Source organism: Rhamphochromis longiceps, linkage group LG5, assembly GCF_057381845.1.
Source record: "Rhamphochromis longiceps isolate RC_006_pf linkage group LG5, R_longiceps_female_GT1.1, whole genome shotgun sequence".
In the NCBI taxonomy this organism is placed as follows: Eukaryota; Metazoa; Chordata; class Actinopteri; order Cichliformes; family Cichlidae; genus Rhamphochromis; species Rhamphochromis longiceps.
Window position 1 is genome coordinate 11,039,459 of NC_140561.1, and position 13,701 is coordinate 11,053,159.

General features: G+C 38.9%; 1 protein-coding gene across 1 annotated transcript in view; it reads right to left on the bottom strand.

Moving 5' to 3' along the window:
- Positions 1 to 570: 570 nt before the first annotated feature.
- Positions 571 to 13,701, bottom strand: part of camkvb (CaM kinase-like vesicle-associated b) — a 57,508-nt gene continuing 44,377 nt past the window's right edge. Inside the window, exons 2-11 of the mRNA XM_085407862.1 lie at positions 9,637 to 9,744; positions 9,412 to 9,543; positions 7,289 to 7,363; positions 6,652 to 6,790; positions 5,122 to 5,242; positions 4,949 to 5,024; positions 4,652 to 4,788; positions 4,378 to 4,456; positions 3,422 to 3,509; positions 571 to 3,236 (exon numbers count right to left, since the gene is read on the bottom strand). Coding sequence (XP_085263988.1) covers positions 2,874 to 3,236; positions 3,422 to 3,509; positions 4,378 to 4,456; positions 4,652 to 4,788; positions 4,949 to 5,024; positions 5,122 to 5,242; positions 6,652 to 6,790; positions 7,289 to 7,363; positions 9,412 to 9,543; positions 9,637 to 9,731 — 1,305 coding nt within the window. The 5' untranslated portion in view covers positions 9,732 to 9,744 and the 3' untranslated portion in view covers positions 571 to 2,873. The remainder of the gene's footprint in view (positions 3,237 to 3,421; positions 3,510 to 4,377; positions 4,457 to 4,651; positions 4,789 to 4,948; positions 5,025 to 5,121; positions 5,243 to 6,651; positions 6,791 to 7,288; positions 7,364 to 9,411; positions 9,544 to 9,636; positions 9,745 to 13,701) is intronic.

The window sequence follows — 13,701 nt, forward strand, 5'->3', positions numbered from 1 at the left end:
TCTGATCACTGGCATTTCATCTCCACGCAACTGCTTGAGAGAGTGAGGAAAAAGACGCTTCTCTCATCCTACCATTTTTAATGAAGTCATCCAATGACAAAAAGACAGAGTTAGGATCCCCTTGAGCCCTGATGGCTCTATCAATGGCTGCATACTATTGCAGAATGGGCATTAAAAAGAGAAAGTCTCACTAGAGGAAGCCTATTTAAACCCCGGAGGGCCTGGAGAGTGAGCTCTATGCATTATTATTCCAGTGTGATGCAATTCAAGTGTCTTGGAAAGTGTCACCAAATGGCACTGCTGGGATTTTTCGAAACACGAGTTCACACCCCACGAGGATGGGTGCTAAGCTGGTGCTAATTGAGCGCGTGTAACACAGATGCTCTCCTCCGGGTTAGGGGGAAAGCAGAGTGTAATGACGCAGGCTCTTTCCCACATTTTCTCAAAATAATCTTCACTGGTTTGAAAGATGCTGTACACAATCTTTGCGCTTGGACGAGAAATAAGAGCTGATCGCACATGGATAAACAGATGAATCCAATTTTATTACCATCAAAGTCATCAACTCAGTCAAGGAGTACAGTACAGAGCTCACAAATGCAGGACAGGACCTACAGATGATCACTGGTCCTGGCAACATCACATCTACGAATACACCTGGAAGTGCTCGGCAAAATGAACAGACATGGGTTATTAAATACAGGGTTTATGAGTATGTATTGGGAAAAAGCATTGCTTCAAACTGTGCAACAGTATATGAACAGTATTTATTTGCCATCTAAACAAAGAGAACACACTACATGAAATAATCTATTCACATTAAAAAAATCTGATATCTTTCTGACTAAGCATCTTTTTAAAGATGAAATATTCATCCTAAACAATGTAAGAAAGATGGTGATGCAATCTGAACGATGCTTCGACTAATCTACTTTAAACACATTCAAAGAGATACTTTTATGAGTAAACGACTGTAACAAAAAAAGGTCAAACTTGAGATTCTATTGTAAACCTTTTCTTTTTTCTTCCCATTTAGTTTCAAATGGAGAAATATATCTTTTTATTATATAATTTGACAGGTGTGCACAGTAAATATTCTTGACAACAGAGTGGGGAAATCAGACAAGCTGGCTGTGCATAAGCCATGACATACTACACTTGAATTAAGTCATAGCACTGGCAGAGTGGCTACTGTCTTCATGTGGCCCGTGTTTCGGGCTCATGGGAACTTACAGTCCACCCACTGAGACACATATGAATTTGACAGCAGCCATATGTCAGTGTCTATGTAGGTCAGTGGCCCTCATGGGCCTGACAGCTGAGAAAGGACTACAGACTTCTACTTACAGGTATGTGGACTGTATCGAAAGGACACCAGGAATCACAGTTTCTGCAGCCAGTCAAATATTGCTCTAACTCCACTAGAGTGATTACAGAGGTTTCCTTCTGTAGCTCATTATTAAAACTCAAGGGGATCAGTGATAAGAAAAGATGAGATTGTTATTACTGTTTATCAAGTATAAGCTGAAAAATCTATGAAATAAAAAGAGAGAGTAAGAGCCAAATAAATAAAAAGAAACATAGAAAAAAGCAAAATGATCATGTACATAAAGTTTTAAATAAATACATAATAGAAATAGTAAAAAAAAAACACAGTGTAAATATGTGGTTGCACATCTCAGTACAATACAGGTCAACAAAGAGTAAGTGATGGTGCCCTAATTACAGCAAAGTCACCACAGTGCATGAAGTATTTTGAGTCGGTATCTGAACGCAAATGTTTTGAACAAGTCAAAGATGGCGGGATGTCACGAGGGCGTCTAAAAAAGAAAAGCTACAAAAAAATTTGGATGCATAGAACTGCTATGTAAAAATGGGAGGAAAAGAGTGGTGGGGTTGTTTCACATTAACAGCGGGGGCGCCAAAGGAACAGCAGCAGTTGATAGCGTAATGTACAGTATGCTTTTGAAAAGAACATTAGCCTTCACATGGCTTGTGGCAAGAGACGACAATGCTGTGGCCTGTGATAAGACAAAGCTGGCTGTAGCACATCTTTATCCACCAAGTGGGTGTAAAATGAACAGCAAAAGTGAGAAAGCATGCTGTTTTGGCTACTTCTACAAAGGTCTCTATGTACAGAATCTTTACACTTACAGCTATGAGGTTCTTTCCTGAGCAGGAACTTAGCAAAGAAACATAGTGTCTGTGTGTGCTTATGTGTGCAGCTGCCTCGTTCTAAACAACACTGGCTTAAAAACTCCCAGTCGCTGATTAAAAGCCCATTAACTGGTAAGTGGAGAATACAACAGACGGTAAAGATAGCCATATGTGTCAAGTGAGAGAAGTGCTCGTGATCTTCTTCAGGTGCGAATGTTAAGAAGCAAAACTTTTCTACCGATTCTACAAACAAATACTGGAATTGCGAGGATAACTGCAGGGAGAAGTTTCCCAAGTCGGCTCATTAAAGAGGAATCAAAGCTGTTTTCAGCACAATTATGTCTTCCATTATTCTCTTATCACTATGAGAAGAAATGGAAAGAAAATGTTAGCTGCAAGCCACAGCTTGACAGCAAATCGTTTTAGCCCTAAAACTAAAGATTTTGAAGTTAGTGTTTATATAATCTGACGCACACTGGGGGAGGTCAGGGGAAAAAAAGCACCGTACATGGGTAAAAAAACAAAACAGAAAAAGCCAAGGCAACGTAGCAGTCAGGCTCAGGAAAGGTAGCACACAGCTTCCATGAGATGATACTAATGCTGCAAGTGAAAGAGAAGCAGAGTCAGTGTCACCATGCTAGCAGCTAATGTACAGTGTGCAGGAGTAGGTGGGGACTGCAGAAGTCAAACAGGGCGCGGGGGTGGGAGGTTGGTTTTTAACCCTGCTCATCACCAGCTTCAGCAGGTGTGTGAAGGGCAGCTGAAGCTTCACCGTTGCAACGCGATGCGGGCTCGTCCCCATGTGGTGCCGGGATGGGCTGCTGATGGTCTTCGGCTGAGGGCGCCACCCCGGCCGAGGCCTCTGGTGCCGGTTGACTTTTCTCTGCTCCGGCGGGGAGCTCTGTGACCGGAGCGGTTGAACCCTCAGGTGCTGTGGCAGATGAAGGAGCAGGAGGGTCGGCAGCAGCCTGGGGAGCTGTGGAGTCTGCTGGGGCCCCGGCTGCAGGGTTTGCCGCCTTTGCGTCACTGTGCTCAGGTGCTCTCAGTCTCTTCATGATGGTGGTGACCCGAACAGCTTTCTGTGGGAGAATTAAGATCAAACTGAACTCAAATTGATGCTATAACCCCCCCCAAAAAATGCAACTAACAGTTACACAACACTGTACCGTGCTGCTGTATATCCTTGTTCAAAGACAGTAGAACTATTGTCGAACTTTTTGAAAAAGAAAAAAAGCTTCCGGAAAGAGAGAACAAAAGGGCTCACCTTCCATTTAGCTCTGGCAAAGTTCTTTTCTATTTGTGCGCACACGTTTTCCTTGATGTTCTTATCTGAGGCTGCACCACCAGAGATCCTGTTGCACAAAACAGGGGAAATACGAATTCACAACAGAGATTCACATTATCCTTACCTTCATGTGCCACGGGCTGCTACACACAGTATAACTCAATTTGCTGTTTGTTTTATCGATTGGCAAACTTTTCTAAGGACAAAATAACCTTTAAGGATCATTTTTATCTTGGCTATTTTTCTTCAGGAATTTGGCATTGACAGTCTATTTGTGTTCATAGGTTAGACTTGTGAAATATAAATAAGCAATGGTATCTGGGAAGCTAAAAAAATGCTGTATACAGGTAATAAAGTCAACTTGATAACATGAGATTATATTTATAGAGAAATGTAACAGGTAACTCCAATTAAAGCACATTTAGACATGCAAATGGGATTCAGAAGAATGTTAATCAATATATTTTCAGGGAACCAAGTTTTAAGACTGTTTGTGCCTGATCTTTGTCTCAGACGCAGCCAATAATAATTGGCTAACCGCTAATAATCCTACTATAATGATCATAGTATATGTATATATATCTGTCTGTACCCTATCTGCTCCCTAATGGGTGGGCTAATCTGAATCAAACGTTGCACAAATATTGTTGCACCTATAGTGAACATCTATATGCTTAAAAAAAACATTTATAATAAATATTTTTGCTTGATGTGTCGCTGTCACCTGTGCAGAATTTGACTGTCAGAGAGTGCACTGAGAAAGTGCAAATAATGCTCAGGACAGTAACAATCCTGGAAATGCTAACCACTGTTTCTTTGCATGATTCTACCAAAAAACAAAATGAACTTTTGAGAAGTCTTTCAGGTCAAATTAATATGGTCGGATCAGAGTCCTTTCATTTAAATGCACAATTTATCAAAGCTCCGTTGCCTACCATTCATGGTTTATAGCCTCCTGGGCTGTCAGTCTCTGGTCTTGATCCACCTCCATCAAACGAGCAACCAAACTCTTAGCTGTCAAAGAAAAATATCGTACAGAAGAAACTCAACAAAGAACAGGTATATTCCCCCGACAGACGAGAACATAAATATGACATATGTTTGAACACTCTAGCGGAAAGAAGAGGAGAAAACTCTCCAAATCTGAAATGTTTACCGAGCAAGCTGTCAGTGTGTTGCTTCACAATGTTATCTTTATCCTAAAAGTACCTGAATCAGAGATTTCATCCCAGTACGGAGAGTCAAACTCATAATCTCCTGCTAGGATCTTTCTGAACAAGTTCTTGTCATGGTTTTCATAATCATCATCATCAGTTTCATCGTAGAAAGGTGGGTTGCCTGACAGCCTGATGTAGGATAGAGTGAAAAAAGAGTGAATATGTGGAGTCCAAAAAAAGCCTTCATCCCATATTTAAACAAGCTTATGCTGTAACAGAGCATTACAGATCAATCAAATTTCCACATGTGACTGAGAATAAGCCTTTAAGTCTCATAAACATAACTTACAAAATATACGTGATGACGCCTGTTGCCCAGCAGTCCACAGGTCTGCCATATCGCTGTCTGCCAACTACCTCTGGAGCTGCACCAGAAAAAAAGACATTCACTAAATTTCTACACGTCTGTAAACCAGAACAAGCACTGCCTCATTTGCATGTTGTGAAATTTAATATTCTCACCCAGATACTCTGGCGTCCCACAGGGCTCTTTGATTAGTCCGTTCTCCAGCTTGGCAAGATGGAAGTCACTGATGACTATTTTTGAGTTCTTCAGGCGGTTGTAGTAAACCAGGTTCTCCAACTGTGAAAAGTGACGTTTTTTAGCTGATGTAATATTCATATTTAAGGCATTAAAAAAAGCGAGTTTAAATTTCCAGTGGTTTCAAAACAAAAATAAAGAGAAGACTTAAACGATGTAAATGTTTAATTATGTATTACGAAGTGGGATTTCAACAGTTTTCACAGCATTTGTCACTGACACACATTTAAAAGTCCAAAATCATACAACACCTACCGTTCTCTAATTGTCTCAAATTTGCATACGAATGAGTTGCAAGACAGTGGTTTTTAGCTACATGCTAATGCTATCCCTCTCACTGCTCATAATGATAACACTCTAATGTTTGGCATGGTTACTATATTGTAGTGTCTTAGTTTTATGAAGCCTATAATCATTATTTTTGGAGGTATTTGGTGAGAAATTAAGGTGCTGCTATCTTGCTATCATGGTGCAATGATGCTATCTTGTAGAAAAATGCTAACTTTATCAACAAGAGGCTACAAGGACTAAACATTATCTCATATGGTCTGAGATTTATGATAAGTAAGACAACACAATTAAACTAGTTAAGATGAAGAAGAAAAAGTTGTAATGCTTAAAAGTGAAATTAAAACAAACGAACAAAAAATTCAAATAAAAGAATAAAGACAACAAAAGCTTTAATAACAATAAAAGACGACCAAAAAGCAACATTACAGAAAAACAAGTCAATAAAAAGGCGTCATTGATCCTGAAAGCCTCGTTTCCTTAGTGTTATCTACAAATGAACACATTTGTACCAGCATCATATGAAGGTGGCTTATGTGAATTTGAAAACTAGTCAAACATAGCATTGGGGGAAAAATAATACTAGATGTTTGTGCCTGCTCTCTTCTTTCTATGCTGTGAAGGACATACATAACCTATGAGATGCTCTCTTAAGAAAACAAACCTGAAACTCGCCATTTTTCAGTGTAATGAGATTAAATACGTCATTTTTAAGAAAGAAAAGTGGTGTGTGCAACATCCCGCTGCAGGAGGCAGCTGTCAGAGGGTGGAACAATTGTGACTATGCACAGTAGCAGGTAGCTTGGCAGAAAGGGAAATTAATTCCAAGAAGCAGATGCTTTGGATTGCACACCTTTTCTCTAAGCTGAGGTTTGTTGTTGAGAAAACTGATAACGGTGCAGAAATGTCTTTCAGTTTGGTTTTTCAGGGAAAAGTCATTTAGCCATTTAGTAAAACTGGACTGAAAGTTGCTGGAAACCTTTTTACATCGTACTCTTTATTTCAATGTGATGAAAACAGCTTTTAACTGATTAACTGAGGACATGTGTTTAAAAATGATATTCTTTGTATATTCTTGTCTCTTTTAATGAACTCCAGTACAGTCATGTTGTTTTGAATACTTCTGATTTGATGATGCGACTTGATATCCTGAAGCATATTACCTTGAGATTTCTGTGAACAATGTGGAGTGAGTGGAGGTAGGCAACCGCCTCCAACACTTGGCGTACCACATTGCTGGTGTCCCGCTCTGAATAGTAGCCTTGATCCAGGATCCAGTCAAACACCTCTCTGCCTGTTGCACTGTGGAAGTTGTTGGAAATTAGGAATGTAATTTAATTTCAGTAGTGAAAGCTTTAACGAACAGTTTAAATTTAAGATTTACTAAAAACTTTTCTGTCTTGGCCTATTCTTTTTCTTCCTTTGCTCTCTACTATTAACAGTTTAGAAAAAAGAAAAAAAAAATACATCTGTAATTTAAACTGAAATAAAGACATCCTAATTTGATTATTATTTAACAAGATTGCATAAAAGATTTCCGTATAACCAAAAGCTTTTTAAATCACAAAAAAAGAATCCCACGTTCTGGAATTCCATGGAATACAGTACACAAGATTACAAAATCATGAAAGAGCTAATTTCACAATGAATACCAAGTGACTGGAGCTGTTCTTGTATCTACAGGACCTTGGGCTCATTCACCACAAGTATCAACAATATAAACAGATACATTTCAAGTTTAAGTTACGGTCAAGACAAGCAGAAAGGTTTTCCCTTGGCTCATCAGACATCGGAACTCACAGTTCAAGGAAGAGGAAGTACTCTTTTTTGGTCTCAAAGACATCCACCAGTTGGAGAATATTGGGATGCTTTACCCTGAAAAGATGTGTCAAAAGACACAAGAAGAGAATCAAGTCAAATATCAGATAAGATCTGAGTCATTCATTCTTTTAGAAGGCTAATGTAAATACCTTTTCATTTTAATGCACATAAACAACATGCATTCTGAAATCTGAGAGAGGGAACAAGACATATTTAAATATGCAAGACATATTTAAATTCCCATAGATACGCAGATTTGTGTAATCTGATGTATCCATATGGGCATATATCTCAAACATTTATATCATGAGCATTGACTATGCCTTCAACAACCACAGCAACATGCAAGAAACTCTGAAGGACATTCACGAGCCTACTGGTTATTTTCATGATCATTTTTCCACAGTGCTGACTGTGGAAGTCTGCTAAAAAGCTCTGTCTTTAATTGCTTCCTTATTCAATCACTCCAAGCACAAAGTTAATTTTGTGAATGGAAAATTGAGATTTGGGACATTTATGAATGATTTTCATCGTGCATCACAGGTGTGTGTTTTGTAACCATAATTTACATGTCTGAATCAGAATCCAGACACAAGCTGTGAAGTACTGGAGAATTTTTAAAGAGCACATACTCATCATGTGTTATATAAATGTTCTTTTTCAAACCTGCCATGAAATAAATGGCAGAAAGTAGATGCAGTCCAGTATATTACAGACCAGCTATTAGCTACTGTAACAACTTATTAAAGCAGATAAACACTATTTTTTTCTGTCGTTGTTTAGGACTGGAATATTTAGTTTAGTTTTAAAATAATCAATGATGCCTAAAAACTGCACTTCCTGGAAGGGCTACCTGAGGTTGGTTCCAAAAGTGAGTCAATCCTCAAACACCCCCAAATGAACAATGTCCAGCTTCATAGTGACAGTTTATGTTTTACAGTATGATACAAAAATATTTCCAGAAGATACTAAGGTGTATGCTGTTGAGCATTTCTGGTAAGGAATAGTATATACTATTTTAAAATGATATTGGATCATGCAAATCTAAGTAGCTATACCCAATGTCTTGATGCAAACTCAATCATCCAAGTAAAAGAAAAAGAGAATTCTGTTCAACTGGATTTAGCTTTTTCAGTGGGAGAAACATTTCACCACTCGTCCAAGTGACTTCTTCAGTCTCAGCTGACTGCAGGTTTCCCCAACCTTATAAACAGTACCTTTGCACAATGACTGAAACTAGCACAACAGAATGAACAATGGCCTGTGAGGTCAGTTCTTTGATCATTAATACCTCTTTAATGTTTCCATACCAACCCAATTAGACGTGTACTAGATCTACTACTAGATCTGTTACTTTTCCCGTATTAAACTATGGCTGCATCACATGTTAAACTGAGATTTAAATCTCAAATCCAGGATATTTACAGGGGAACCAAAACATGAAACTAAACAAGAAGAAGCTAAACTGACAGAACATACAACTGAACGTTCTCTTGCGTAACAACAAAACAAATGGAAGAAGGTAACTTGAAAGAGTAATCTCTTTTTTTCCCATTTTCATTCTTTTCTTTTGTAATGTCAGCCCACATTTGTCTCTTCAAAATGTAATTTGATGTTTTGCCAGCAATTATTCACAGGCTTTGACACTGTCATCTTACTGCTCAACCCCCTTCATTGATGACTACAACATGAAATGTGGATGCAGTGCACATCCCTGTTATTAAAGTCTAATTTTGAATGGAATAATCGGTGTTTTCAAAGGCTCCTTATAAAAAAAAAGCACTTTTATGGTAATCTCACTCTACTGCTTTGCTTGCTGACAGCGACAAATTGTTTGATAAGGCTCAGGTTATGCTAATGTGGGCTTTACCAGAAAGTCAGATCATCAAAGAGAAGCTGAAGGAAAATCTCTGATAATAAAGGCTTTAAAAAGTGACTGCATATGATCACTCAGCAGAATGAAGTTCACTTTTCTGCTTTCTTAAAGAGCACTGAGCTGTTTCTTCTTCTTCATAAAAAGATGTTTTCTGTGAAATCATTTTCAGTAAAATTAAATATAAAGCAAGAGTCACACAGCAAGATGAATCAGATGAAAAACTCACATCTTCAATATGGCAATCTCGTTTTTTGCAGCCTTACGGACTTTCCTCCCATCCTTTTTCAGGAATTTTTTACATGTGTACATCTTCATTGTAGTCCTGTCCTTGGCCCTGAATATCTCACAGAACTCTTCCCTGAAAAGATTTTCACAGCACTTCAGTTTTTCTTAAACAACATAATGGAAGCATAATTCAAATTCAAAAGCAAAAACCTTCCGAGATACTTACGATTTAACGATCTGACCCAGGTCATATTTATCTGTCACGTCCGAAGGACTGTGGTAATCCTTCTTTTCCCCGATTGTTAAACAGCCAAATGGCATGGCCACTCCTGACCTGTGGTATAAAAAAAGACAGAGCGAAATAAATAAGAATAAAGATTAAAATCATTGCAATTTGTCAGGTCATTCCAACTACTGCTGATTTATTCCCTCACACAGATCCTTAATCTTACACTGGATGATGACTTGGCTGCAACATATCCCTCCCTCAGCCATAAAATAATTATTCCAGAAATGCATTCTTCCACGGTTTTTTTAGTGCACTCTCTGAACACCTTGATTGCACACTCATTCTTGGCGGTGACCTCAACCTTGGACTAAATGAAGAAATGGATAGGCTCAACACAACAGGAACTCAGCGTAATTGGCAGTCCACAAATATAATCAAACAGTATATGAACGACTTTGGTCTTTGCGATGCATGGCGCTCTCTTCACCCCGCCAGTAAGGAATATACTTTTTTCTCGCATGTTCATCACTCTTACTCTCGTCTGGATTATTTTTTGGTCAGCAGCTCACTGCTGTGTGACATTTCAGACACTGAGATTCATCCTATAGCTGTCAGCGATCATGCTCCTGTATCTTTAACACTAATGCACAAGAATAATACTACGCCAAGTAAAAACTGGAGATTTAATATATCACTACTTAAAGATGAAGACTTTATTAAATACTTTAAAAAGGAATGGACTTCATATTTAGACTTTAATGACACTCCCGGAATATCTGCTTCTGTTCTATGGGAAGCAGGGAAAGCTGTGATGAGAGGTAAAATAATTTCTTTCTCATCACACAAAAAGAAAGAAGAAAACAAAAATATTCAGGAATTAGAAAAAAACATCAAATCACTAGAAGAAGCCTACGCGTCCCACCAAGATCAGGAAACATTGAACAAAATATGCAAAACAAAACTAGAATTAAATGAAACTATTAATAAAAAAACACAATTCCTTATACAAAGACTTCGCTTGCAGAATTTTGAACACAGTAACAAATCAGGTCGATTTCTAGCTAACCAGCTAAAAATAAATAAAGAAAAAATAACTATATGTGCTGCTAAAGATTTATCGGGGAACACAATATATGATCCTGGAAGAATAAACAACATTTTTAGGGATTTCTATGAAACTTTATACTCACCACAAATAAACCCATCTAAAAATGAAATTGATCTGTTTCTTGACAACGTAACTCTTCCAAAATTACTAGACAGTCAAGCAATGGAACTGGATTCGCCACTGACGCCAAGTGAACTCCAGGAAGCCCTGATAAGTATGCCCAATAATAAGGCTCCAGGTCCAGACGGCTTCCCTGCAGAATTCTACAAAGAATTCTGGACAATTTTGGCACCAGTATTCCACAGCATGTTGCAGGAAATCGAGGAAAAGGGCAGACTACCACCAAATATGAATTCTGCCAACATTAGTCTCCTGCTAAAACCAGGCAAAGACCCTTTATTTCCCTCAAGCTATCGTCCAATTTCTCTTTTAAATGTAGACCTTAAAATAATCTGCAACGCTCTCTCAAAGAGATTAGAGAAAATGACCCCCCTCTTAATTCATCCTGACCAAACTGGTTTCATAAAAGGTCGGCACTCCTCAACAAACACTCGTAGATTACTTAATTTAATAGACTACTCATACGATAAAAACATCGAAACCATAATATTATCTCTAGATGCAGAAAAAGCATTTGACAGAGTTAATTGGAAATTTTTATTCGCAACTTTACACAAATTTGGTTTTGGAAACTCTTTCATAAACTGGATAAGAATATTATACAATTCCCCAACGGCTCGTATCAGAACAAATGACCAGACATCCTCCAGCTTCTGTCTCCTGAGGGGCACCAGACAGGGATGCCCACTCTCCCCTTCACTTTTTGCAATTTTTATCGAACCTCTAGCAGCAGCATTTAGACAGGCTACAACAATTAAGGGAATAAAATGTAAGAACATAGAACATAAAATCAGTCTCTATGCGGATGATGTGTTGCTTTTTCTGCAAAACACACAAACCAACCTCTCTGAGGTAATTACTTTAATAAACTGGTTTTCAAGAGTTTCAGATTATTCAATTAACTGGCCAAAATCTACAGTTCTCCCCATTAACTGCTCCTTCCATAATTCTTCCTCTGCCCCACTGCAATCCGGAAATATTAAATATTTAGGTATTAATGTCTCTCCTAACTAAACTAAACCACATCCCACTTCTAAAGAAAGTAGAAGGTGATCTGACTAGATGGAAATCTTTACCCATATCACTCATGGGAAGGGTCGCCACTATAAAAATGATGATCTTGCCAAAAATAAATTACTTATTTTTGATGATCCCTAACAAACCATCACAAGATTGGTTCAGATCTCTGGATTCATATATTTCCAAATTCCTTTGGAAAGATAAACCCCTGCGTATTAGCTTAAAAACACTACAAAGAACCAAGGATAGAGGAGGATTAGATCTGCCTAATTTTCACCAATACTTCTTAGCCAACAGGCTTCAGTTCATCTCAGAATGGTTAAAACATACCTTCTTAGTTGAGCCCTGGCTAGATGTTGAACAGGCACTATGCAAGGATCTAGAGATTTCAGACCTACCATTTATTAGCTCAAACATCAAAAGACATGAATGCTTTAAAAGTATCAACATCAGCTTTTCTCTAACAGCATGGTGGGAGTTTCTAAAAATAACGGAGTCTTCATTAATCCCATGCAAACGTACACCTATCTGGAATAACCCTGACATATTACAAAACAATAATATGATTAATTTCCCAGAATGGAGTTGTAAAGGAATTAAATACTTAGAACATATATTAGAGGGAACAGAATTTATTCCATTTGACAGACTAGTTGAACAATATGGGATCAACAAGACAAGGTTTTTAGAATATCAACAAATTAAATCCATAGTAAAAAAGAAATTTAACCTCAGTCAAGTTGAATTACAAACACCACTAAGTGCGGCACATTTTCTTACTCTTAAATCCCCCAAATTATTATCTAAAATATACAGAACACTTTCTAAATTAGATGAATCAATATCCCTTCCTACTGCAAAGTGGGAAGCAGATTTATCAGTCAACCTAGACCAAAACTTCTGGTCTCAGATTTGCTTAAAAACTTTTAAATTAATTAAAAATCCCAGTCTGCAATTAATACAATACAAAATACTTCATAGAGTGCACTATACAGGTCATCGGATGTTCAAGATGGGCTTTACATCTTCCAACAACTGCTCACACTGTCAAGGCAATACACCAGACAATTACATCCACGCTCTTTGGTTCTGTCCACCAGTGCAAAAGTTTTGGCGCGAGATATGTGAAGACTTATCAAAGTGTCTGAAATGTAACATTCCAACTTCCCCCTTAGTGTGTCTACTGGGCAGCTTAGATAATGTCACTTCAGAAAAGAATATAGCCCATATGATCTTCACTGCCCTATGCATAGCCAAGAAAACAGTCCTCATGAACTGGAAAAATAAAAATAATCTTAATTCTAACCAATATAGAAATTATCTATTAGATTACATTAGTCTTGATACAGCCTCTGCCACCACATTAGATCAATTGCTCTGGGCCCCTTTTATCAGCTCCATCACCTAGTGGGGGTGGGGGGTCATAGTTTGGTCCCGCCTTCACTGTTGTGATTGGTGAGGGGGTAGGGACAGGCTTAGGGCGTCGGGGGGTTCCCCGGAGGCATCTTCCTTGGGGAGCTCAACCCGGGGTAGCGGTCACGTCCGGTTGGGGGCTCTGTTGGCTCTCAGGTGACTGTTTCCTCGCGGCTGCGTGCAGCGGGGCTAGGGGAGGGTCTGTGCTGACGGACGTGGGTTACTGACCTGGCAACCTGGCTGCCCCTGGGTGGGTCCGGGATGGGCGTGAGGTTCTGGGGGCGCTCCGTCTCTGGGCTGGGGCCCGGGCCGGGCCTCGGGGGCTTGGGTCCTGGTTGGTGTGTTGCCGGGGTTGTGGGCGGGTGGGTGCATGGGGGCCCGGCCCTGGAGCAGGGTGCCGC